This window comes from Esox lucius, chromosome 19 (genome assembly GCF_011004845.1).
Source record: "Esox lucius isolate fEsoLuc1 chromosome 19, fEsoLuc1.pri, whole genome shotgun sequence".
Classification (NCBI taxonomy): domain Eukaryota; kingdom Metazoa; phylum Chordata; class Actinopteri; order Esociformes; family Esocidae; genus Esox; species Esox lucius.
In genome coordinates, this window is record NC_047587.1 from 1,583,071 (window position 1) to 1,610,791 (window position 27,721).

Genomic DNA, 27,721 nt, shown 5'->3' on the forward strand with positions numbered 1-27,721 from the left:
TTGTTTCTCCAAATTCAGCACAAGAGCTGACTGAAAACATGCTCATAAAATCCCTTAGAACCCAAGTTCTTAGACCAACCAAAGGTACCTGTGTCAACTGTCAGGTAGAGACTGCACAAACCTGGAATACATGGGATGTCAGGAAGGAAGAATTTTGCCAGTCAGCACCTGGGTAAAGACCAAAACTACTGGAACAACACCTGGCTAAAGACCAAAACAACCGGAACAACACCTGGGTAAAGACCAAAACTACTGGAACAACACCTGGGTAAAGACCAAAACTACTGGAACAACACCTGGGTAAAGACCAAAACTACTGGAACAACACCTGGGTAAAGACCAAATCTACTGGAACAACACCTGGGTAAAGACCAAATCTACTGGAACAACACCTGGGTAAAGACCAAATCTACTGGAACAACACCTGGGTAAAGACCAAAACTACTGGAACAACACCTGGCTAAAGACCAAAACAACCGGAACAACACCTGGGTAAAGACCAAAACTACTGGAACAACACCTGGGTAAAGAGCAAAACTACTGGAACAACACCTGGCTAAAGACCAAAACAACCGGAACAACACCTGGGTAAATATCAAAACTACTGGAACAACACCTGGGTAAAGACCAAAACTACTGGAACAACACCTGGCTAAAGACCAAAATAACCGGAACAACACCTGGGTAAATATCAAAACTACTGGAACAACACCTGGGTAAAGACCAAAACAACCGGAACAACACCTGGGTAAATATCAAAACTACTGGAACAACACCTGGGTAAAGACCAACATGACTGGAACAATGTGCTCTGGGCAGAGGAGAATATTTTGTGAAAATGAAATGCCAGAACAACCTCATACCAACTGAAAGCATGGAGCCAGAAGCATTATGGTTTGAGGCTGCTTTAATGAAACACTTCTTATAAATTTTCAAAGACTGTTACCTGAAGTAGGATGCGGGGTCTCTGTGAGCTGGGAAATGGGACCTTGTGCATGAAGTGGGAGATGTGCCTGTGGAAGAGACAAAATGGAAAGCTTAGATCATAGAAACAGAACAAATAGAACAGAAGTCACCTTTCAAGAGACGGGACAGCTCAGGTCACAGAGACAGAACAAATAGAAGATCCAACTCCTTTCAAGAGACGGGACCGCTCAGGTCATAGAAACAGAACGAATTGAACAGGTGTCTCCTTTAAGTGATGATGGCATAATGTGTGCTGGCGGTAAGATGTGCGAGGAAAGCAGCAAACCAAAACCAGGACATTGAACAGAGGACGTTAGGTACGAGTAGACAGGAAGATAGGAAAGGGTTTATTCAACTGTCTCCGAAGATGTCTGGAAAGTGTTACACACTAACATGCGATAGACCTAACCAACACAAGACATAAATAATCACACCTCAAATTAATGGAAAGAAATCTGTGAATACAAGCATGTAAATCAGAAGTCTTCAACTCTTCTCAGGGACCCCCAGCCAGTCCATGTATTTGATCTATTTCAGAACTAGCACACCTGATGAGACTTCAGCCAAGTGTGCCTGTTCAGGGCCTCAACAAAATTGTAAAACATCTAGTGGTCCCGGAGGAGAGAATTGAAGACTTATGAAAAGATCTTATAGCTCTTATGGTGAATGCACTGCAGTGAGTGTGGTTTAGATTTTAAGCTCAACTGTATTTTAAGTGCAATACAATATTAATGACTGCTTTGAAATTCATACATAGTCCAGAAAACGCACTGCTGCAAGTGCAACTAGATTAAGAATTTCCTCAAATACACTGTAATTGTAATAACTGGCCCAAAAGGACCTCAGTTTAGTTGAAATATCTTTATTTAACAGATCAAATAGGAAATGAATAATTGAAAAGCTGTGGACTGACTTCTCTATAGGCAGAGCATGGGGTCCTGAGATGGAATATCGGTAGAGGAATGTCAGAAAGTTCCGGAAGGAATCGAAGAAAGGCCAGTGTGACAGCAGGCAGATGCTCTTGTTAACATGGACACTCCTTGACACGTCGCCTCTACTGCAGGTACTCGTTAGGCCCAGGAGGGAACGCTGTCGGTCAGTTAGCTGGTCTTCTGGGTACGACTCGTAGAACTGAATGGCAGCTCCATAAACCTACAGATAAACCACACACACACACACACACACATACACGCCCAAACACACAAACACACAACACTCAAAAGCATCAGTAATAAATCTCCATTTGCAAACTGTCTAGTAATAATCTGATAATGTATCTGAACTAAAACCCTGCTGTAAAAAAAGATCGATGACTATTTCTCTCTGTAGTCATGACATCATAAATCATCCAGTGAGACGCTAGAGCCTGTGTCAGGAGGACAACCTCAGCCGACTGTGTGCACAGACCCGTTGGCTGAGTTGTGACAGTCCAAGCAGGACAGCGGATGAGCAATCCATTATTAAACCCATCCGTGCACGCGTGAATGTCTCTGTGTTCATGTGTGTGTGTGTATATGTGTGTGTGTGTATACGTGTGTGTGTTCATGTGTGTGTGTATATGTGTGTGTGTGTTAATGTGTGTGTGTTCATGTGTGTGTGTGTATATGTGTGTGTGTGTGTGTATATGTGTGTGTTCATGTGTGTGTGTGTATATGTGTGTGTGTGTATATGTGTGTGTGTGTGTGTGTGTGTGTGTGTATATGTGTGTGTGTGTATATGTGTGTGTGTGTGTATATGTGTGTGTGTGTATATGTGTGTGTGTTCATGTGTGTGTGTGTATATGTGTGTGTGTGTGTATACTTGTGTGTGTTTGTCCCCACCTTGTCCCCGGAGGCCCTGGTCAGAACGAAGGTGGAGAAGACCGGCAGGGAGTGCTTCGTGTGGGCGGGCCAGAACTCAATGCTCGCTCCCATTGGAAGACAGAACAGTGGGACGGATTCGGGCAGTGGGAAGGAGACATCGTCCTCCTCGGGGTATCTAGACAGCAGACCTGGTCAGAGTAAAAACAACATGGACGCTGGCCTTACAATGCTGGCAACACAAACACAAACTTTGTATCCAATACCATCAACTACAGATGCTGCATGTTTATTCAGGCATCATATTGATGCAAAAATTCTCATGCACAGCATAAATTCCAAATGTGTAGTGTAAAGGAATGTCCACAATACAAATATCAATTCACATTTACTGCTAATCTAGGATCCTTCAATTGCTCTGGGAAACTGGCTCAAATTAAGGTAAAGCACCTGTACAGGTTTATAATGGTCCCAGCATGTTTCTGTCTCTTCTGCAATAGAAGTACATTACCTGCTTTATATGCAATGGTGTTGGTTTTAGCCAGAGACTTCTTGTAGCACAGGTACACTGAGGATCCCCACTGACATAAAAAACATAATTCATTAGATTAAATAGATAAACGATACATGTACATGTCCTAGACAGTATACCTCCTAGACAGTATACCTCCTAGACAGTATACCTCCTAGACAGTATACCTCTTAGACAGCATACCTCCTAGATAGTACACCTCCTAGACAGTATACCTCCTAGACAGTATACCTCCTAGACAGTATACCTCTTAGACAGCATACCTCCTAGATAGTACACCTCCTAGACAGTACACCTCCTAGATAGTACACCTCCTAGACAGTACACCTCCTAGACAGCATACCTCCTAGACAGTATACCTCCTAGACAGTACACCTCCTAGACAGTACACCTCCTAGACAGTACACCTCCAAGACAGTACACCTCTTAGACAGCATACCTCCTAGACAGTACACCTCCTAGACAGTACACCTCTTAGACAGCATACCTCCTAGATAGTACTCCTCCTTGACAGTATACCTCCTAGACAGTACACCTCCTAGACAGTATACCTCATAGACAGTACACCTCCTAGACAGTACACCTCCTAGACAGTACACCTCCTAGACAGTATACTTCTTAGACAGTACACCTCCTAGACAGTACACCTCCTAGACAGTACACCTCCTAGACAGTACACCTCCTACCCAGTACACCTCCTAGACAGCATACCTCCTAGATAGTACACCTCCTAGACAGTACACCTCCTAGATAGTACACCTCCTAGACAGCATACCTCCTAGACAGTATACCTCCTAGACAGTACACCTCCTAGACAGTACACCTCCTAGACAGTATACCTCCTAGATAGTACACCTCCTAGACAGCATACCTCCTAGATAGTACACCTCCTAGACAGTACACCTCCTAGATAGTACACCTCCTAGACAGCATACCTCCTAGACAGTACACCTCCTAGACAGTACACCTCCTAGACAGTACACCTCCCAGACAGTATACCTCCTAGACAGTACACCTCCTAGACAGTACACCTCCTAGACAGTATACCTCTTAGACAGTACACCTCCTAGACAGTACACCTCCTAGACAGTACACCTCCTACCCAGTACACCTCTGAGACAGTACACCTCCTAGACAGTACACCTCCTACACAGTACACCTCCTAGACACTACACCTCCTAGACAGTACACCTCCTACACAGTACACCTCTGCTTGTGTTTGCTCACCATACTGCTGTTGAGGTTCTTGTCCACTTTGCAGAAGGTGTGAGGGGGCGTCTCTCCTTTCCCCGGAATGATGATGCAGACATCTGTGACAGCTAACGATGTGTGAGGCTGACTTTGTGGTGCACGGCGATAGGTGATGTAGATTCGTTGGGAGGAGGAGCTACTGATGTTGGCAGGGCGACCACAGGGCGTTGTCTGAACGATGTGGCAGCCAGGTTTCAGCTTCTCCTTCCACTCATACAGAACTCTGACAGACAATTTAAAAAAGGATCAATCTCCTTGACAACTTGAGCATTTCTCAATTATATTTTGTCTGATCTGGGAGAAGTATGTAGTCAATGTAGGGTTGACAGTAACAGGGCAACAGAGGATCACAGGTCCGTTTTAAAAGGAACAGGAGAATTAGCCTCTAGCACAAATGGCACCCTATTCCCAGCTTTCAGTAGGATGTCGCTTGGGCAGCCATGCTGACGAGGTTTGCAGTAATGTTGCGAGAAGACTGACCCCAGGTCGGTGAGAGGGGGTTTATCCCGGCCTCTCTTGTAGCAGAGGAAGATCTGAGGCCCTCTGAGGCTGGCTCCATTCAGCTCTGCTGACAGACCAGAGGGAGTCACATCCAGGCACATGTACCCAGAAGGCACCTAGGAATCACGAAACCAACAACATTACATTCAGAAAGGTACACCGCACTAGTGTATGCAAGGGTCCACTACATTGCACTGGTGTTTTGACTTTAATAAGGGTACTGCACTAGTGTGGGTATATTAATGAGTGTACAATACATTGCACTAGTGTCAGTATATAAATAATGGAATACTACATAGAATCTTGGAGAACCCCAATTGATTTGCAAAGCCGTTCACAAGCATGAAGCACTAACTAAAAGCAAAACAGACAAAAAAATAATATTTTTAATAATTAGAATGAATGGAAATTGTGTTATAAAATACAGTTCAGCTATGATGATCTTAAAGTTGTATTTAATCATAAAAGTATCTCTCAACCTAACCACACTGCTAACTGTTAGCATCTACCTTAAAGTAACTTAAGAGATGACCATATGCAGAGAAACAGTATGTACTGAGTTCTACACTGCCCCCTGAAGGGAATCAACACTGAAATGTAACAACAGAAAATATATGCAGTGTCAAGTACTGCACCTCCTCCCCCAGCGAGCGTATGACCACAGCGACATCCGTGATGGGGGCCAGGGACCGACCCCCAGGGGCCTGCCGGGGGCCGTCCTCCAGCTGCACCTCCTCCTCTAAGGGCTTCGAGGAGTCAGTGAGTCCTGCTACCACAAAGTAGTCTGCTACACGGGGGCCTTTCTCCTCCATCATCAACCATCACTAGGCTGGAAGGTGGGGGAGGGGGAGACAGAGGGGATGAGGGTAGACAGAGGATGAGAGGAATGACAGAGGATCAGGGGAGAAACAGAAAGGATGAGGGGAGAGACAGAGAGGATGAGTGTTAGCCTAATGCTACTGGAATGTTATAGTACTGTCAGGGTTGGATAGGTTAGGCTTTGTCGTTAACCACTACGCCACCAAACTAACGATAACTGACTTTATTGCCAAGTGAAAAGATGAGAGAATCGTGAAGCCAGCAAAGAGTTTGCCTATCCTAAACAAATCCTAATATCCACCAGAACCGTTTTATTTTAGCCTTTCTATTACGTAGCTATGTCCCAGCTAACAATATTCTGTCACAATGTTGTAACGACGTTATCTGGCGACCTAAATTAAGTAGCAGCAACGTTGTCACAACCGGAAAAGTTAAAGTTTTCTTGTTGTCGCTATAACATAACTAATTGACGTTGTCAATTGTTTGCTAGCATGTCGTGGCAACATGATATCTCTAAGGTTGGCTGTTGGTAATCGCGAATCCCTGCCGTCCTATCCAGTTCACCATTCATTGCCCTTTTTACTCTCACAATTTTTTTATTCATACCTACATCAAGAATATGTACAGCTGAGTTAATTTCTGTCCACCTTGACAGTTTTCTCCAACCTTGTGTTTACCTGCTCCAACTGTTCCACAAACTCTTAAATGTGCATGACATATTTCAGCAACGTTCTACACCGACGTTTAGTTTTACAGTGAGGTTTTATGTATAAATATTATACACTTATTTTATCAACCCCTTCCCACATATAATAATGGCAATGCTGTTAGATCGTCCAGACATTTTCTCCTAGCGAAGTACATGAATACCTTGTAATACACAAGAGCCCCACATGTGGCAAAAAAGTGTATGTAGCAAAAACGTTTATACATTTACAGACAAACAAGAACACTTACGTAATTAAAAAAATATTTTATTTATCACCCACCTCACACTCCCAAGTTGGTCAACAGCAAAGAAATTAAAATCAGAACTGTGTGGGACTTCATAACCATCAGGAAGGATAAAGTAGCAAATCTCATCTAGTTAAATCCAATGAAACAGTAGATCTTCCATTATAAACAGTTATTTTTTCTGCTAGTAGAGTTCTATCCTTCTCCAATCATTGACATTTTTGTTCCAGCTATGAACTGATCGAATTCAGAAATATTATCAAATGGGCAATTTTTTAAATAATTAAAACATAAGAACACAAGCCAATATGAACGCTTTACTTTTCATTTGGTTATTTTCTTCTCAAAAGTTGAAGAATTGTGAACTGATGAAGATAAGAAATCATGAACTATAAACTGAAACAAACAATGAATATTATCCAACTGACAAAATACAATCACACAAGCAGATGGACACTTTACTCTTCCTTGTTGTCAGAAATGATTCTTCAATTCTATCTTCACCTTTCTCCCTTCCTCTGCTGTTGGACCCGTTGCTGGACCTGGACAATGAAAACCAGTTTAAAACCAGTATAAAACAGAGTGTCAACCATTTGATTAAATTCGTTCATCATTTATTTATATCACTTTTACAATTTTGTCAAATATCTTGTTGAATCATTACTTGTGGAACTCATAGTCAAAATCTTTACATTTGAGTACTTGTGAGGTGACTCGATGTTCGTCTATGTTTGAAAAAAGTTACCAACTAAGCTAGTTAGTAGTTGACTTACTGTACTGTAGCTTGCTAACGTTTGCGCTAGCGTTAGTTGGCTTGCTAGACAGTACTGTAATTCAATGGGAACTACCCAAGTGATTTTAGCAATATGACAGATAGTTATATATCTGCTTTGTGAAGAAGTTAAATACGCTTACCTGAGATTTCTTGTCCAGAAATGATTACGGTGCTCCAGAAAGGATGTCGGCTTAACGAACTAAACTGATGTTTGTTTAACGTAGTTGTACAGTACCGTTTGCTAGCTGCAGTAGCTAGTTAGCCAGGTGTACCTTGCGCTACCTGCAGTAGTTAGCTAGGTATATTACAGTGCTATAATATAGGCTACACGACTATATTAGTCGTGTTATTGACATTACTGAATATAAAATTCAAGATATCTGTAACTTTTTGCACGTTTACTAAATTAACAGTAGTCTGGTGTTTTGCACCACAACCACCAAAATTGTCAAAATGATGCAGAAACCGCAGGCATGAGAAAGCATGTTCGTAATCGTGAACGCCAGCACACAAATACGTTTTACCTGTGCAAACCTAACCTATGATTGTAAGCATTGGTGGGGAACCGCTTTCTGACCGGTCAGTCAATGCAAAATGCTGTAATTTTTTTTTACTGAAAATCCTATGTAGTTCAGCTTTAAATATATATTTTAAAACATTAAATTAATTTAAGTAATCCAATAAGTAATCATAATTTTTTTTTATAGTAAATGTAATGCGAAAACAATATTTTAGCTGGCAATGTAACGGATTACAGTTACTGTTTTTGTAATCCGTTACTCCCCAATTCTAGTTACCGTTAGCCTAATTCTACTTGACTGTTATGGTACTTTTAAGCCCAATGCTACTGAACTGGTGTGGTATTGTTAGCCTAATGCTTCTGGACTGGTGTGGTACTGTAATCCTATCGTACTTCTAGCATAATGTTAGTCTAATATTTCTGGACCTGAGATCCAGGCCAGCGAGTAAAGACATCAAGCGTTTCACAGTCTGGACTGCATTAGTGACACCCGACAGCAACCATAAAATAAGTATAACATACCGAATATAAAGAGGTCCATTACTTCCTTGTTCTGCTCACCTGTTCTAGTCTGTTTTACTCAGCATAATGAATGTTTAGAAATTGCTTTCTTTACATAAGACGCAGAAAGACACACACACACACAATATTGTGAAAAAATCTGAGCATATAAAATCTGAGCATTTGTCCATCTGGAAAACGTTCCTGTTCCACCAGGAGACATAATAATTCAGCAGGGAGAAATGTGGCGTTGCTCAGGGCCAACTATCAGATGACATATCTTACTTTAAGACAGTTTCACATTAAAATAATCCTGAAGCATTTTTTTTCACATTTTTCCAATGGATTATTATTACTTGAGGTCTTTAGGTATGGACATACTATAACCTATAGGTGTGATGTATTATAACCTGGAGGTATGATGTATTATAACCTATAGGTGTGATGTATTATAACCTGGAGGTATGACGTATTATAACCTATAGGTGTGATGTATTACAACCTGGAGGTGTGATGTATTATAACCTATAGGTGTGATATATTATAACCAGCTGTTGTGATATAGTATAACCTGCAGGTGATGTATTATAACCTGTTGTTGTGATATACTATAACCTACAGGTGTGATGTATTATAAACTGTTGTTGTGATATAGCTGTTATGTGTGATATTCTGTAATGTCTAAACTTTTGGCCAGGCAACCACTTGGACCAAACGGACTATTAACCCAGATACATTCAGTTAATCTCTGAACAATTTGATAAGCTTAATTTCGTTTAATTACAAACAGCTTTGAAGCCTGGTCCAGCCCGGTTTGCTAAAGATGAGACCGTGGCTCTCGGACTCCCGGGTTATCGCTCTGATAACAGTGGAAGCTGGGTCTGCAGCGTCGGGCCCAGGCTGTCTACTGGTCATTAGAGTATTGCTGCATGTGTTATCTTTTACAGCAGGTCCTTCACACTCAGAGGCCTGCTGATAAAGCTAGCTTCAGATCCCCACCGCATAGAGCCGCTCAGAAGGGGAATGTTGGAACAGCCACTAGCCTGCTCCCCTCGCATATAGCTGCTGATGGGGAGGATGCTGGAATAGCCATTAGCATGCTCCTCCACATAATGCCTCTAGGACTGGGGGTGTTGGAATATTCATTAGCATGATGCGTAAAGCTGTTCTCTCCAGGGTAGCCACATGTTTGTTTCAGCTTAGACATGGATGGTGTTGGATTAATAAAAAGCCATCCTCTCTGTTGTAGCATGGAGTTAGCATAAAGCCATTGCTCTTTTGCCGTAACTGTTAATACCCACCGAAAATAAGTTGTATGGAATAAGAGTGGAAAAGAATGATCAACAGAATAGAAATATATTAGAATAGATTTGAATATTCCTTGTTCATTGCAGGCACCGGAATTGTTTCAAGGAGGCTGGCCTACTCTAGGCTAGGGGTCATTTAGTTTCTCTGGACTTCAGGCTGGTGTCTTTTTAAGTGCAGCGTTCCCATGTGAAGTACAGGCACCTGCTGACTGCTGGGAAGATAACAGCCGGACATTGACCCACTGAGGAGATACATACCATGCACACACCTCTACACAAGCACAAAAAAACTTTACACGCCACACACACACCTCTACACAAACACAAAAAAACTCTACACGCCACACACACACCTCTACACAAGCACAAAAAAAACTCTACACGCCACACACACACCTCTACACAAACACAAAACAACTCTACACACACACACACACACTGCTAGAGGCCTGCCTCCCCATTTACATGCTGTGGTAAGATAATAGTTCATTGTAATTGTTCCTTTTAGCAGACACTTTTAGCCAAAGCCGCTTGCATCCATAAGTGCAAACATTTTATCCCCATACTGACAAAAACAAATGTGTCACAGTCACATAATGTCAGATGTCAAATGAAATGTAGACAGAGAAATCTGCTGTTACAACCACACCATACTCTAGCTGTAACTACCACACCATACTCTAGCTGTAACTACCACACCATACTCTAGCTGTAACTACCACACCATACTCTAGCTATAACTACCACACCATACTCTAGCTGTAACTACCACACCATACTCTAGCTGTAACTACCACACCATACTCTAGCTGTAACTACCACACCATACTCTAGCTGTAACTACCACACCATACTCTAGCTGTAACTACCACACCATACTCTTGCTGTAACTACCACACCATACTCTAGCTGTAACTACCACACCATACTCTAGCTGTAACTACCACACCATACTCTAGCTGTAACTACCACACCATACTCTAGCTGTCACTACCAAACCATCTGCAAGCTGTTACTACCACACCATACTCTAGCTGTAACTACCACACCATAATCTAGCTGTCACTACCAAACCATCTGCAAGCTGTTACTACCACACCCGTTCAACCCTCCACCTTCATGCCTTCACCTCTCCTCCGCCTCTCTATTTCTCCACATCGACAATCCACAGAGAAAATAACTCTGAATGATAACTAATCCTTCAACAAGGCATCAGGAGGAGATCAACCACTTCTTCATATCTGAGAATCCATTGGAGCAAATAACCCCAGTTTTACTGGTGCCATTCACATATCAAGTGACCTACGCAGTTTATAGCTGGGTGATCCAAGATGGTGAAGTGCTTGTGTTCTGGAGCTATAACAGACTTGTATTTGAATCAGTAGCCGAGGGAACCCAACAGAATGCTTGTGTTCCAAATGACACCCTATTCCTCCACACAAAGCTGTCATTTCAACACAGAGCTCATGGCCAATAGTGGAGCATATCTAAAGCCCTGTAGTCTGACATTCAACTGACAGCAAGGAACTTCAGACAGGAACCAGAACTTTCCTTTTCCGTAGGGTGGCAGCGTGTTTTAGCTTTAGCTTTAAAAATTGGTTTGTAACGTTTACTACAGTGCCAACTAATGATATATTTTAAATTCATGAGAAGCTTATAAGATATCAGCCAAATAATGGATCTAACGTAACTGTACTGGAATAACTGCCTGGAAGCTAACCGAGTCAAACTGAAAACAGCTAAGGATCAGTCCTCTCATAACCAGGCCGACTACATTTTTACATCCTTCTGCAGAGAAATTAAAAGACGCATCAGAGAATCACCCCAGGATTCTCTGTCCTGAATGTTTCTGTAATCTCCCCATTCATAAGCTCTTTCATCATCAAACTGCGGAGAAGCCAATTACAACACATTTCCTCCCATAACATTCACTTACAAATGTGGAAACCACCTGACGTCAGAAAAGTCCCCGGCTCCGGGTGATGGACTGACCAGAAAGAGGAACTCTTTCGGTTTGGTCGTCAAGAAGACACAGTGACACATTTCCTGCATGTAAATGCATTATTTCCCAATACTGTAGTGATTCATGAGAGTAGCATTGTCTAAATCAAAACTTGACTACTTCACACATTCAACCACTCATCAACAACCACCCTGAATCATAAGCCACTCTTATTAACATTTCTTTACTTCTTCCAAACACCACAAAAAAACTACTGAATAGGCCTAACATAATGTCAACACCACCCAGATGGAATCAATGTTAAGTCGGTCACCTTAAGAAACTGACCATACCCTATAAGTCAGTATTCCTTCAGCAGTCTGTGATATCCAGGGTTGGGTTGGAGGGGCAGCACAGGGTCAGCATTGGGGGGGAAGCACAGGGTCAGGGTTGGCAGCAGGAGCTCAGGGGTTGGGGGGACAGCACAGCGTTAGGGGGGACAGCAGGGGTCGAGGGTGAGGGGACAGCAGGGGTCGGGGGGTTAGGGGACAGCAGGGGTCGGGGGTTAGGGGACAGCAGGGGTCGGGGGTTATGGGACAGCAGGGGTCGAGGGTTAAGGGAGAATGAACAGGCCAATTTGATTTAGGAGAGAAAACATTAAAAATTTCACTGTGCAGCATCTGGTCTCTCTTAGATTTCTGAGTCATGAAGCCAGGCAGGCAGAAAAACAGGCCCAAAGACAGAAAAACAGACAGAGAAAAGTACAGACAGGCAGACAAGGAGAAAAACTGTCAGATTTTGGGGATTGTTTCATGTAAGATTCCATTAAAACACATTATGTTGTGGAAAGAGCCACTACCAGAATGTCTATATAATAAATTGCGATAATATTAAATCTCTAGCCGTGCAAATATTGTAGTGAAACATTAACAATGGGACTGCCATAATAAATGACTGCAAGCAAATTAAAGGTAACTGTTGGACGGTGGGAGAATGCCAGAATGTTTTCATCAAAGTATCAATGTTGTTGTTTCAAGTAGAGTTAAACATGAGCATCCTTGTAAAGGACCTACCATGAGAAAAAAGGGGCAGGCGGGAAACAAGTTGTATATGGTCCCACCTTTTCAAGTACACAAGTACACAACAGGACCAGTTCATTCTTTACAGCTACCAACACGGTAATTACAAAACATTGTAATACAACGATTCTTTAAGAATAATATTTTTTTTATAAACATGTAGCATATTTTAAAAGCAACATACTTAAACAGAATAGGGAAATGCGACTACAGGCTGTATCACCTACTAACAGTATAGCTTACACATGACACGATATATTGTAGCATTAACTGCCAGGCACCAGGTCAAAAGAAAACACTGAGTTAATTAATTGTCATTGCGTGTTTGTAAAACGGTGGGATCTTACCCCTCAGTAACAGTGAAACACTAAAGACTTGAGCATCACAATGATGCTATGCTGATCTGAATGTATGCCCACTGCCCAGCCCACGTAAATAGAAAGACACTTCATTTGAAAAAACAGAATGACGCATATACACTCATTAAATTAAACCAAACAGCATAGGGTGCAGGAGAGCTTATATTTGAAAAGTAAAATAATGTAGCTGATAAAATCATGGCATTCTCATTCAATTAGATAAAATTGGTTATCAACTCACATCCCAGGATCACACGACGATTGTTGTTAAACGCTCTCAGATCTGAACACTGCTATCGGAACAAAAATCTACTTATAAATAAAACTAAAATTGATACGCCATTTCTGTTGGATTATTTCCTTTAATTCTGTTGTATAAGAACAATGTGTATAGAGTCGTCCAAAAATAATACGCATCCAACGATATAAATACACTTGGCCTGAGCTGCGCTTTATCCAAGACCCGTTATCCACGTGACGGCACAAATCACACGAACGCGCACGGACGTCATTGGTGACACGGTGGTAGAGAAGACCGCAGCATTTATGGGATGTTTCAGACTACTACTGTACCAAGATGAATATGCATAATTTTACACATTTTTATTCACATTTAAAAATATATAGTTCACACAACCAACATAAAAACTGTGAAATCTTTCATTTATAAAACGTAATAGAAGTTGTAAGTGTTATTGAGGAACTGAATATAGACATACATTATGCAGATTTACGAACTGAACTGCGGAGCTCTACTGCCTCCATGAGCTTATGACTGGGTAGTGAAAAAATACTGTTTAACGTTTGTCTTTCTATAGATCACAGGTGTCGAACCGGTTCCACAAAGGGCCAAGTGTCTGCAGGTTTTTGGTTTTTCCTATAAATTGGTTCCTAGTTCATACCTACACAACCAGGTGAGGGTAGAAACTTACCAATCAGTGACCTAATTAACCAATCAAGTACAAGGAGAGAGCAAAAACCTGCAGACACACGGCCCTCCGTGGAACCGGTTTGACACCTCTGCTATAGATGATACCAGGGGCCAACGCAATTCATCAAGAAATTCACAAATGCACGTTTTAGTTTGATATTAAATTACACAATACTCACATCTATTTGTAATCGACAACATTTATGTGTATGTAATTAAAAAGATTAGGTCCTACCGAGATTTGAACTCGGATCGCAGGATTCAGAGTCCTGAGTGCTAACCATTACACCATAGAACCGTGCTTATGTTGGCTCCGTCTTACCTATTAGACTGCGTGGTGCTGACAGTAATACTGATATATTGCGTTCATGGTCAAGGAAAATGTACTTACACAACGGAAATCTAATACATTATGAAGTACATTCATTTAAATTAACTCAGGAAATCATACAATGAAAAATTCTATCAATAGAAACGCTTGATCCGGAAGTGGTCGTTAGAGCATTAGCGGTGGTATGCTAACTTGCTAGCAAGCTGCTGTTGTAACTGACAAGGCTCCAGCTGCAGTACATTGCAGTACCCGGCAGGATAAGACGAAGGAAGTACGGAACAGTGCCATTTGAAATCAAAGACATCAAACCTAGATTTAATCTTTATCCAGGATGGGGACCAGAGATGATGAGTATGATTACTTGTTTAAAGGTAAATCTACGCTAAATCCAACCTTAACGTTACCTGTCCATAAAATGTGACGTCATCATGGTTTTATCCTTACGAGCTTGCTAGGAGTGGTCGCCTTTGCCTTGCTAATAGCTAGAGTTCGATGCTAAGGTAGCTAGCTATCTGCTGCACAATCATAGACACCTACCATCAACTGTATATCTTATAAACTAACCGGAGGGCTTTTACTGGATGTAAACACAGTCAATTAACGTTATTGTATCACTGTTATCAATAATAAAAGCCGTAGATCATTTGTCTTTAATTCTTTAGCTTGTTGGCTAACATTACCAAGCTACAACAGATTGTATGTATGGCTCATAACAGTCCCTATTTGTGTTCGTTGTGCAATATACCGTCTCGAAATAAATAAACCAGATAGATGCGGCTTAATCTAAAACTACCAAACAAGCCACTTAAACTACTAAAACACAAAGCGTACAGTGGTAAGTGAAAACAACGGACATTTTCGCCAGCTATCTAAGTAAATATGTGATATAATTAATTAGTTTTCTTACAGATGACATCATCTCTAGCTTGTTCAAGCTAGCTAGCTATCGTTATCATAAATTAATTTGTGAAATACAGTTGCTTCAACAGCAACATTGTCATCCACATGACAAGACTTGTCATTCTCGGTATGGGTTTAGGAGCTTTGGATATCCTCTGCGAGGAATGTGACTTAGAGCGTTCCATTGAGCATTTTATGATCTCAAGCACGAGATTGATGTGCAAAATATTTTATTGGTTTTGTAGCTAACATTTACTTAGCATTTTTATTATTGTCAGATGATGCAGAATTCAGGTATCTAAACATTTACAGAGAATACAAGTTGAAGAGACATTACAAAAAAGCATAGCCTCCCAACTGCAATGTCACCTCCTCAATAACAGTTTATTCAAGCCTCTTCAGTCTGGGTTCCGACCACTCCACAGTACTGAAACTGCCCTCCTCAAGGTTGTCAATGACCTCCTCATCTCTGCTGATGCTGGTGCCCTCAACATCCTTATCCTCTTCAACCTGAGTGTTGTGTTTGGCACAATTTATCATCAGATCCTCCTCAACCTGAGTGTTGTGTTTGACACAATTAGTCATCAGATCCTCCTCAAGCTGAATAACTGTGTCAAACACAACACTCAGCTTGAGGAGGATCTGATGACTAATTGTGTCAAACACAACACTCAGGTTGAGGAGGATCTGATGACTAATTGTGTCAAACACAACACTCAGGTTAAGGAGGATCTGATGACTAACTGTGTCAAACACAACAGTCCTTAGATCCTCCTCACCAGGCTGGAGGCTCTGGGTGTTGAGGGAACCACACTCCTGGATACACTTATACCTTACCAATCAGACCCACTACATCTCCCTCAATGACACTCGTACCTCACCAACCAGACCCACTACATCTCCCTCAATGACACTCGTACCTCACCAACCAGACCCACTACATCTCCCTCAATGACACTCGTACCTCACCAACCAGACCCACTACATCTCCCTCAATGACACTTGTACCTCACCAACCAGACCTACTACATCTCCCTCAATGACACTCGTACCTCACCGACCAGACCCACTACATCTCCCTCAATGACACTCGTACCTCACCAACCAGACCCACTACATCTCCCTCAATGACACTCATACCTCATGTTTTGTATCTGATGTAAATTGTCTGTGGGTCCCAGAAAAGTGTGTAAAAAGTATTATTATTATTATTGAGAAAAGACATCCATGGTCAGACACCAACCTTGCCCTGATAGCCTATATGGCTGTGGTAGATTGTTGTGGCGTGTCGTAGAAGCCAAATTTGATTCAAGCTGCCAGAGCTACATGTTATATGACTTTTTTTCACTTGTGACACACATACAAACACACAATCACCAATGCTGAATTAGTGGTTTATTTAAGCATCAGTCATGTTTTGTCCATGATAGTGTTTACTGCTAATAGAGTTGGGCTTCAGTGACTGTTCTGCTGCTATAAACTAATGACATTAGCCCTGATCTGCGCAGCTGCAACCCTGTACTACAGCAGAACCAAATGGATGTGGCTACAACTTGTTACTTTACCAGCCTACAGTGTAATGTTAGTCCATTTGAAGCACATTCAGTACCAAACAAAGTGTATTTATTACAGGGGCATGGATTGTGTTGTGGAATGTGATCATATCTGCTCGTTTGTCTCTATGTTTTTGTTAACATTATGGGGCCTTTTCTTCTCCAGAGTCCAATGAACTTGTGGACTGTATTTATGTTTTTCCATCCAGTATTGAGGAAGTTAAAGGTAGTTTTGAGTGACATTGCTAACTAGTGTTAGCAGAAGGACAGAAGGAAAATCAGAAGGAAAGTCTAGTGTAGCAGTTTCCATAGTTATTGAGCCAACGTGGGTTAGAAATTTGAGGTTTTTGGCAACTTGGCTTAAACTGAATGCAGAGACATAACGATTGTATCCACAAGTTCATCTGACCCTGGAGAATTAGATAAGGGCCTCTGCCAGTATCCAGAACTATCAATTTAAACTAACTATGCACATTACTTTTGTGATTCCCTCTGATAGATTTTTCTCAATGTAATTGTTTATAACCATTCGTTTCTTTCGGTCTGTCACTAGTGGTGTTGATAGGAGACTCTGGTGTGGGGAAGAGTAACCTGTTGTCTCGATTCACCCGGAATGAGTTTAACCTGGAGAGTAAGAGTACCATTGGTGTGGAGTTTGCGACCCGCAGCATCCAAGTGGATGGGAAAACAGTCAAGGCTCAAATCTGGGACACGGCCGGACAGGAACGATACAGAGCCATCACCTCAGCGTGAGTACGCCTTCACTCTGGCTGCAGCTGTTTTAAATGTGATTATTTCCTGCTGAAATGGTGCGTAATGTAATCTTTGAGGTAATGTTTTTACATTTAAAGCCAACAACGTTGGCCTGTTATGGTGCTAGTTCCACTGTACCCTAACATACTGAGCATGTACACCGATCAGCCATAACATTATGACCACCTGCCTAGTATTGTGTAGGTCCCCCCTTTTACAGCCCTGACCGTCAAGGCAAGGACTCCACTAGACCTCTGAAGGTGTGTTGTGGTATCTGGCACCAAGACATTAGCAGCAGATCCTTTAAGTCCTATAAGTTGCAAGGTGGGACCTCCATGGATCCATCTTGTTTGTCCAGCACATCCCACAGATGCTCGATTGGATTGAGATCTGGGGAACTCGTTGTTGTGTTCCTCAAACCATTCCTGAACCATTCTTTCTTTGTGGCAGGGCGCATTATCCTGCTGAAAGAAGCCAATGCCCTCAGGGAATACTGTTGCCATGAAAGGATGTATGGAGTTAGATATCTGCCAAAAGGTTAAGCGTACATATTGTTAGGGTCGTAAGAAAATATATTTGTAAATTGGTATGATCGTTAAAAAGGTCATATGTTAAACATGAAACATAAGCATGAAATTAGATCTGTGAATGTACAAACACCCTTTTACAACTTTTCGCACGTTAAATTCTTACTTTGTCTCCATTTATTTGTTTACAAATCGTTTTTCTACGTACAAACTTTTGTGAGTAATTTGGTATCTGCAAAGATATGACCCGAACGTAGCTCTTTGAAAATGTAAAGCTAGCAACAATAAGTTGGTCATTAATATGCAATTGGCAGATAGAGACCAGGATGACAAACAATCAATTCCTTCCTTGTCGACAAACTGCAAAGAAGCAAAAGGTTTTCTTTAGCTAACAACGAGGAACCCTAAGCTAAAATTAGCAAGGCTAAGAAAAACGTTGAATTCTGAGTTAGCGCTGTTTCTTTGGAACAGGTAATTATATAATTTTTCTGAACTTCATTCTCTATCAGGCATTGGTGTGGAACTGCTTTCTGAGCAGTCCCGATATTGGTATCTGTATCGGTGCATCCCTAGCTAAAACTTTGGTAAGATACAGCAAAACAGGTGCACATTATTAGAAAACCATTAGAGGGTGGTTTGGGAAGGATCAGCCTCCCATAAAAACTTGCAACAGGGTCTGGTTTGGTCTTAACCATACGGGTGTGTGGTGACAAATCATTCCTACGTCAAAAGATCTGTCAGAGGCCCAAGAAGAAAGATTATTGATGCCCAAGGGGTTGCATAATTCCAGACCACTGGCAATCTCCATAAATGCAAAGCCAGTTGCCATATTTGGGGGAAATGAAACACTGCCATTAAACAGAACACTGTCATACCAGCTGTAAAGCATGGAGGTGGTGGCATTATGGTTTGGGGCTGCTTTACAGTCTGGCCAAGTTGCCATCATTGGGTCAACCATGAATTCTGTATTGTAAATGTGAATCCTTGAAGAGAATTTGAAGCCATCTATCAAAATGAATCGAAAATGGATCTTGCAACATGACAATGATTCAAATGCAAAGCTACAATAGATTGGCTCAAAAAGAAGAAATGGAGGGTTAAGGAGAGGAGTAAAAGCACAGATGTCAATCCTATGAAAATGCTGTTAGGGGACTCGAAGTGGGCCGTGCATGCAAGAAAGCCTTCAAACATGTCAAAGTTGAAGTGGTTCTGTAAAGGAGGTGGGCAAAAATTCCTTCCAGGCAATTTAAAAGACTGATACACAGTTACAAGAAACGTCTACATGAATTTGATTCAACCAATGGGGCAAAACCAGATATTGAAGCTAGGCGTGTATTTAGTTTTCCCACTCTAACCACCTGATAAAAGTCAACCTTGGATTTAACTAACCATCTGATGGAATGGTCCACCCAGCGTATGACTAAACATCTGATGGAATGGTCCACCCAGCGTATGACTAAACATCTGATGGAATGGTCCACCCAGCGTATGACTAAACATCTGATGGAATGGTCCACCCAGCGTATAACTAACCATCTGATGGAATGGTCCACCCAGCGTATGACTAAACATCTGATGGAATGGTCCACCCAGCGTATAACTAACCATCTGATGGAATGGTCCACCCAGCGTATGACTAAACATCTGATGGAATGGTCCACCCAGCGTATGACTAAACATCTGATGGAATGGTCCACCCAGCGTATGACTAAACATCTGATGGAATGGTCCACCCAGCGTATGACTAAACATCTGATGGAATGGTCCACCCAGCGTATAACTAACCATCTGATGGAATGGTCCACCCAGCGTATGACTAAACATCTGATGGAATGGTCCACCCAGCGTATGACTAACCATCTGATGGAATGGTCCACCCAGCGTATGACTAAACATCTGATGGAATGGTCCACCCAGCGTATGACTAAACATCTGATGGAATGGTCCACCCAGCGTATGACTAACCATCTGATGGAATGGTCCACCCAGCGTATAACTAAACATCTGATGGAATGGTCCACCCAGCGTATGACTAACCATCTGATGGAATGGTCCACCCAGCGTATAACTAACCATCTGATGGAATGGTCCACCCAGCGCTGATCAATATAAGGCACTATGCTTCCTTCAGTTGTAAATATAATCTGGAACAGGTAATTCATTAATATCTTACTACATATTAGATGAAATCATGAGGATCTCAACCTACAATCAACATGGACAGGCTCTCCTGGAAATCACATGTCATTGTTTGTCCTGTCAGGTATTACCGTGGCGCGGTGGGGGCTCTCCTGGTCTATGACATCGCCAAACACCTGACCTATGAGAACGTGGAGCGCTGGCTGAAGGAGCTGAGAGACCACGCAGACAGCAACATCGTCATCATGCTGGTGGGCAACAAGAGTGACCTCCGCCACCTCAGGGCTGTGCCAACCGATGAGGCCCGGGCATTCGCAGGTCTGTGTTTCTGTGTCTGTGTCTGTGTCTGTGTCTGTGTCTGTGTCTGTGTCTGTGTCTGTGTCTGTGTGCGTGTCTGTGTCTGTGTCTGTGTCTGTGTCTGTGTCTGTGTCTGTGTCTGTGTCTGTGTCTGTGTCTGTGTCTGTGTCTGTGTCTGTGTCTGTGTCTGTGTCTGTGTCTGTGTCTGTGTCTGTGTCTGTGTCTGTGTCTGTGTCTGTGTGATCCTGGTTCTACAGTATTACTGTAGTGAGGTAGGGGTGCTCGATATATTGACTTAATCCTGTTATCACAATATCGCATTGCTCAGCATCGAAAATGTTGCGGAAAGAATGCGATATTCAATTTATTATGTGGAGAGACGCGTCCGTTGGCTGTGTGACTTAGGTGTGTTAGAATTAGAGCCCGCTTGAAACCACTATAGAATGACCACGTTTCATTGGCCAGTTGCCCGGTCACATGCAAGTGTGAGTGCATGGGTCCGCTACACAAACATAGGGTGTATGTAGCATACCATGTGACGTGTGTGCGTACTTCGACAGCGTGTGAGTGAAGAGAGAGATGGAGACAGCGAAACGAGTCAAAGGAGCGAAAGAAGAGGAAGGACAGAAGAGCCACGTGCGAAGCGAGTCAGTAGTGAAAGAAAAGGACAGGAAAGTAAGAACATTAGTGTGGCTCAGGGAGACAAAAAAACAGGGATCAAAGAGGAAACGTTAGTGGCCAAAAAGCATTTTAAAAGTATAGTCGGGGGTTTAGAAGACTACGTGATGAAGAAGGAATGGTATTAGCCATGGATGCAATGCATCTTAAATGATGTACGCGCTGCCAAGAAATACAATAGGAACCTTCACATTGGCTGAAACACCGGACTCTTCTAGCGAACAGCGGTCAGATTCCCTTTGTGGTAGCCTACAAAGCTTTGTGGAGCTAGTTTGCAGTCTGTGTCCAAGGGATAATTTGTTTTTATGTTTTCAAAATAATTTCGCTTTTAATGTTGATTAGGTATCATGTCTAAAAAGCCAATACCTGTGATTGGCCCTGTTTGAGAGTTGACAAGCTTTCCTCTACTGTAGTTTAGATTCCACTTTATTGTCATTGAACATACTAGTACAGTACAACGAAATGCAGTTAGCATCTAACCAGAAGTGCAAATAGAAGAGGGCAGATGTATGTGCGTGTGTGCAGTGAAGGCAAGTGCAAATGGCAGTTTTTACATATGTTTAAGAATATCAAAATGAATATCAATATCGCAATATTCATGATCAATATCACATTTTGTCAATATCGTGCAACCCTAGTTTAGAGTAAAACCTATGCGTGGGGCTGGTGTTAGGATTGTGGTATGTTTTAGGTTTGGGGGTTAGGTGTAATGTTTAGGCATAAAGGTTATATTGCTTGAGGTAATGGTTAGTTTACAATTAGGGTTAAGGTGGGGTTAGGGTTAAGGTGGGGTTAGGGTTAAGGTCGGTTTGGGGTTAAGGTCAGGGTAGGGTTAAGGTGGGGTTTGGGGTTAGAGTTAGGGGCACTGACCTCAACTCCTTAGGTGGTTGACTCTACTTCTGTCCCTCCAGAGAAGAACGGTTTGTCTTTCCTGGAGACTTCAGCTCTGGACTCCACTAACGTGGAGACAGCCTTCCAGACCATTCTAACTGGTGAGTGATGCTCTCTTTCCCTGTCTTTCTCTCTCCCTCTTTTTTGTCTTTCTCTAATTTTTCTCTCTGTCTGATCTGTACAGCATTGCAAGTATTGATTTCTGTCTGGTATGAGAGTAACATAATTCCAAAGTTATTCATTATAGTTTCAGTGGGCTGTGTTGTATTATTGTTCTGTGTGTTATAGGGCCTAGCTATTGTAGTGTTGATTCTCCACTCGTGTTAATCTAACAGTCCAGGAGTTATCAGCGTCTATCTGTTGACTGTGTTATATTGGCTTCCTGTACTAAAACAATAAGATAACCAGGCACACCCACTCAGAGGTTTTTGTGAAAGGGTACTACAGTTTTCTTACTGCAAAACTTTCTCTCCTGGCCTCATCCTTCACACCCATTGGTGGAGAGTCTGAGTGGGAGGCTCCTCCACGTCCAATGGGCTGTGTAATGGGCTGCAGGAGGACATGAAGGTGGAGGTAGACCTCCAGAGTTCTCTGTTTGCTGATGTCATAATGACCTCTCCCCCCTGCAGAAATCTATCGCATTGTGTCTCAGAAACAGATGTCTGACCGACGAGACAATGACATGTCGCCTAGCAACAACGTGGTCAACATCCAGGTGCAGCCGACGGAAAATAAACCAAAGATGCAGTGCTGTCAGAGCATCTAGACCTCTGACCCCTGACCCGACCCCGCCCTTACCCTCTTACCCGACCTCATCCTTACCCTCTGACCCGACCCCATCAGTGCACTCTGAACCGACCCCGTCCTTACCCTCTGACCCGACCCCGTCAGTGCCCTCTGACCCGACCCCATTAGTACCCCCTGACCAAACATGACTCCTGTCGGCACTACCTGCATAACCCTGACCTAAAGCCCAAACCCCTTCTAAAAGACTGCTTTAGTTGTGAGCCTGTAGACACAGCTGCAAGGCTGCATTCATGTTCTCCACCATTCCTCCCAAAACAGGGACTTGTCTGACACTATCATGAATTGGAAAGTCTTGCATTCTAATCCTTGGCTGTAGGGAGTTACTTCCCACTGTTTTTAAATCCATGATGTGGGAGTGAATGCTTTGAGAAGGTGGTGGAGAATTTGGGTACTGTCTGAGTCCTGGTTTTCCATGCCTGCAGTCAGAACTATACAGCTTCTACTTTCTGCCGAGTTCGGCTTTTCTATTATTATATAGCAATCTTTGATTAATCAGACAAAAGCTGGGCGAATCTTCACAGAAATGTCTTAATATATTATTTTTGTTTCTTTTGAGGTGTTTTTGTTTATTGGATAACAGTGAGGTTTATTTAATCTTAATTTCATCTGTAAAATGTAAAATGTGATTGACCTGCACTGTCGCCACTGACCGCGACACTGTGACATGGGCCCTCAGCAGTGTCCTTACTCAGCCTGTCCTAGTCCCATGTAGAGCTCTTTAAAGGGCCTAGGCAGCCACTTGGGACGTGTCTCTGTCAGTGGAGATGGGGAGGCTCATGGGGTTTTGTGCTGCTGGTAAACTACATCATGTTCTCTGTCTGTGGTAAATATATGATGACAAGGATGTCAGGCTGGTGGTCAGTTCTGTCTCCTGACACTGAGCCCCCCTCCCCATGGTCAGTTCTGTCTCCTGACACTGAGCCCCCCTCCCCATGGTCAGTTCTGTCTCCTGACACTGAGCCCCCCTCCCCATGGTCAGTTCTGTCTCCTGACACTGAGCCCCCCTCCCCATGGTCAGTTCTGTCTCCTGACACTGAGCCCCCCTCCCCATGGTCAGTTCTGTCTCCTGACACTGAGCCCCCCTCCCCATGGTCAGTTCTGTCTCCTGACACTGAGCCCCCCTCCCCATGGTCAGTTCTGTCTCCTGACACTGAGCCCCCCTCCCCATGGTCAGTTCTGTCTCCTGACACTGAGCCCCCCTCCCCATGGTCAGTTTTGTCTCCTGACACTGAGCCCCCCCCCACATGGGTATCTGTTAGGCTGAGCTGCAAGGTTTTCATGAAGAACAGTCACCTCTGCATGCGACAACCCAGTCCCAGTCGTTACTTTAACATATTTAAATTTTGGGGGGGATTTGGACAGTGCATCTGGCCCACTTCTAAGGAAGCCCAGTTCCAAAACAAAAATGCAATCGACCGTCACCCTGTACAAAACCCAAATACCCGGGTGTCCAGGCCAGGTTTTCACTATTCACACAGTATTTCAAACCTGTATGGCCATAAGCATTTCTACACTTTCCAGGTTTGTCAGAATTCCTGGTTTCTTATTCACCAGGCCTGCAGCTATAGAACTGACACTTGAGTTGCTGCTGCTCCAGGTGTTTGATGGATGCGCCTGCTTTCTGGCCAGAATCCTATCAGGCCTTTCTACCTGACCCACCTGGTGCCCACGGTCCAACCCAGTCCTGGCTTGACCCACCTAGTGCCCACGGTCCAACCCAGTCCTGGCTTGACCCACCTGGTGCCCACGGTCCAACCCAGTCCTGGCTTGACCCACCTGGTGCCCACGGTCCAACCCAGTCCTGGCTTGACCCACCTGGTGCCCACGGTCCAACCCAGTCCTGGCTTGACCCACCTGGTGCCCACGGTCCAACCCAGTCCTGGCTTGACCCACCTGGTGCCCACGGTCCAACCCAGTCCTGGCTTGACCCACCTGGTGCCCACGGTCCAACCCAGTCCTGGCTTGGAGGTCCAGACTTGACATAGTGGCTGTGGCAGGATTGTGCAACAGGTCTGGCAGTCTAAACATGATCTCCTCTGTGTCATTCAGAACCGGTTCTCCCTTCATGTCTGGTGACAATGAACACTAGAGTTGGATTCTCCAAACAGTGCCTCTCAGCACTCATCTGCTGCTCTTCTTTTTGGTTTTAAACATGCTTTATGTCAGAGTCAAGTCCATTTAAGATCCACTTGTGTCTGGAAGTATACTGACATTTCCATTTAACTAATTCCAAACATTACTCTTCATTGAGTAGTGTTTGAGGTGAGAATTTAGTTTGCTTTCTGAATTGATTGGAATTCAAATGGAATTGACCCCAACCCTGCTCTCGCTAACCCTGAGATATGGCTGCGGGCTCCTATGGCCTCATGGGTAGTGTAGGCTAGGAGTTGTAGGGAATTATTCCAGTGCCTTTCTGGTAGAATGTATGTTGGGATGCCTTCATTTCACACATCAGCTGTTTCCTACTACTGCAGCTAGTTTTCAGACACCACCTCCCTTCTCTTCTAGCATGGCTCATGTCGGTCTCTGGGTTAGTGCACAGGACAGTTCCTGGCTTTAACAGCTGTTCTGAGGTCTGAGTGGTCAGAGGGTAGCAAGGCTGATCATGCTTCAACATGGTCTACATACTGCCTGGGATCCGCCAAGATAAATGTCTTTAGCGTCCTAAAATATTGTTCCCCGACCCAACTGAGAGCACTACCGATTAGTTTGCACAGCTTCTAAGTGTTAAGGATTTTTCTGATCACTTCAAATGATGAATGATAAATTAATTAGATTGATATGCTGTACTGAATGTGGAATGTTGTAGGTTACCAGGGAGACTTGTTCCCATGGTAAATGGTGCCAGGGAGACTTGTTCCCATGGTAAATGGCGCCAGGGAGACTTGTTCCCATGGTAAATGGCGCCAGGGAGACTTGTTCCCATGGTAAATGGAACCAGGGAGACTTGTTCCCATGGTAAATGGAACCAGGGAGACTTGACCGTGACTGCATCGATAATGGACTCATGTTCCCAACCCAGTGCCCTACATCTGACCAGAGTCCTAAACTAGGGCTCTATATCAGAACCTGGTGGACCCAGTCATGTTCTTTAGGAACCACACTCAAGAAAACTGACTGAAATAGGATGGGACTATCCTGACCTGCTGTCCAACACCAAACACTAGTTTTTGTTTTCCTGTTTTGAAATGCTTTTCTGTAGTGCACTGCAATGAACACACTTCTTGACTCCCTATCCCCTAAAGGGCTGTTTCCACTCTATATTCCCTTTAGGGATCTGATTCCCCTCCATATTCCCTATAGGGCTCAGATCTGGCACCCTGTTCCTTATAGGGCTCTAATTTTGCTCCCTATTCCCAATTGGGCTCTGATCTGGCTCCCTATTCCCTATAAGGCTCTGAGCTGGCTCCCTATTCCCTATTGGGCTCTGAGCTGGCTCCCTACTCCCTATTGGGCTCTGATCTGGCTCCCTATTCCCTATAGGGCTCTGATCTGGCTCCCTATTCACTGTTGGGCTCTGATCTGACTCCCTATTCCCTATTGGGCTCTGATCTGGCTCCCTATTCCCTATTGGGCTCTGATCTGGCTCCCTATTCCCAATTGGGATCTGATCTGGCTCCCTGTTCCCTATAGGGCTCTGAGCTGGCTCCCTAATCCCTATTGGGCTCTGATCTGGCTCCCTATTCCCTATAGGGCTCTGATTCTGACTTCGTTTAAAAGTAGTTCAATGTATAGGAAATAGATTGCCATTTGGGAAAAAGTGTGTGCATGTGTGTGCGTGTGTCAGACTGGAAGTGCCAATGATGTTTAGGTTACAGAAGGCACATCTTGTTCCTACCGCTGTTATGTGAATCATTATGTATACCATTCTTCACTTTATGCCTCAGCTCCACCAATTCTTTTCATTTGTGCTGTATTGTGATTTTATGTTAATTGTTTTGTTCATAATTAAACTGTTATCTCTGTCCACTAATTACAATTGAAAAGTGCAAATAAATATTACAACTTAAGTATCAGAGTGGTGTGTGAGATGACTTGCGTTTGAATTACGTGACTGTAAACTGATTTATTAGTCACCAGACATACTTCAGGGTTTAGATTTTTTATTTGTATCCAAAAACATCAAGCAGAATTTCAATGACAGCAATGTAAAGAGAAGCTCCTTTAGATAACTTCCAGTCACCCAAAACATAACAAACCACACTGGCTGAAGTCAATGACTCAGTTCTGCCCCGCATGAGAAGCTGTGTAGGGAATCCCAGGTGGCATCCTGTTCTTTGTAGTGGACTATTATACAGCCCTATATTGGGCCCTAGACAAAGATGGAGGGCTACAAACAACATCTATTGTCCAGAGGTCCATGTGTTTTGTTGAATTACGTGGTTATGTATGTTAACTTGGTTTTCTTGGACTCCTGAGGGGTGTACTACGAAGCGAGGTAACTGGCTTATCGAGGTCACTTCAGGAGTAACCTATGACGTCAGGTGTAACGTCCCGAATATCCCGTACTACGAAAAATACTACGTTTTACCCGAGTTATGCTGTCATGGCATTTTACGCAGCATGTCTAAATTGAGCCGGTAAACTTAATGGTTAACTAGATGTTACC

General features: G+C 43.2%; 2 protein-coding genes and 1 non-coding gene across 5 annotated transcripts in view; 1 reads left to right on the top strand and 2 right to left on the bottom strand.

Moving 5' to 3' along the window:
- dennd4a (DENN/MADD domain containing 4A) overlaps positions 1-13,776 on the bottom strand; it is a 56,062-nt gene extending 42,286 nt beyond the window's left edge. For all 3 annotated transcript variants that reach the window (XM_034288240.1, XM_034288241.1, XM_034288239.1), the window contains exons 1-8: positions 13,547-13,776; positions 5,685-5,878; positions 5,029-5,165; positions 4,525-4,771; positions 3,277-3,346; positions 2,787-2,956; positions 1,880-2,118; positions 947-1,013 (exon numbers count right to left, since the gene is read on the bottom strand). In XM_034288240.1, the coding sequence (XP_034144131.1) occupies positions 947-1,013; positions 1,880-2,118; positions 2,787-2,956; positions 3,277-3,346; positions 4,525-4,771; positions 5,029-5,165; positions 5,685-5,864 (1,110 nt within the window). In that variant the 5' untranslated portion in view covers positions 5,865-5,878; positions 13,547-13,776. The remainder of the gene's footprint in view (positions 1-946; positions 1,014-1,879; positions 2,119-2,786; positions 2,957-3,276; positions 3,347-4,524; positions 4,772-5,028; positions 5,166-5,684; positions 5,879-13,546) is intronic.
- Positions 13,777-14,462: 686 nt separating this feature from the next.
- On the bottom strand, positions 14,463-14,534 carry trnaq-cug. Its single transcript has one exon. It is a non-coding gene; the product is annotated as a tRNA-Gln (tRNA).
- Positions 14,535-14,759: 225 nt separating this feature from the next.
- Positions 14,760-27,122, top strand: rab11a (RAB11a, member RAS oncogene family). Its single transcript, XM_013131231.4, has 5 exons — positions 14,760-14,938; positions 17,574-17,769; positions 20,564-20,757; positions 22,326-22,406; positions 22,935-27,122. Exons 1-5 carry the CDS (start codon positions 14,899-14,901, stop codon positions 23,069-23,071), a joined length of 648 nt encoding a protein of 215 aa, XP_012986685.1. The 5' UTR covers positions 14,760-14,898; the 3' UTR covers positions 23,072-27,122.
- Positions 27,123-27,721: the final 599 nt, after the last annotated feature.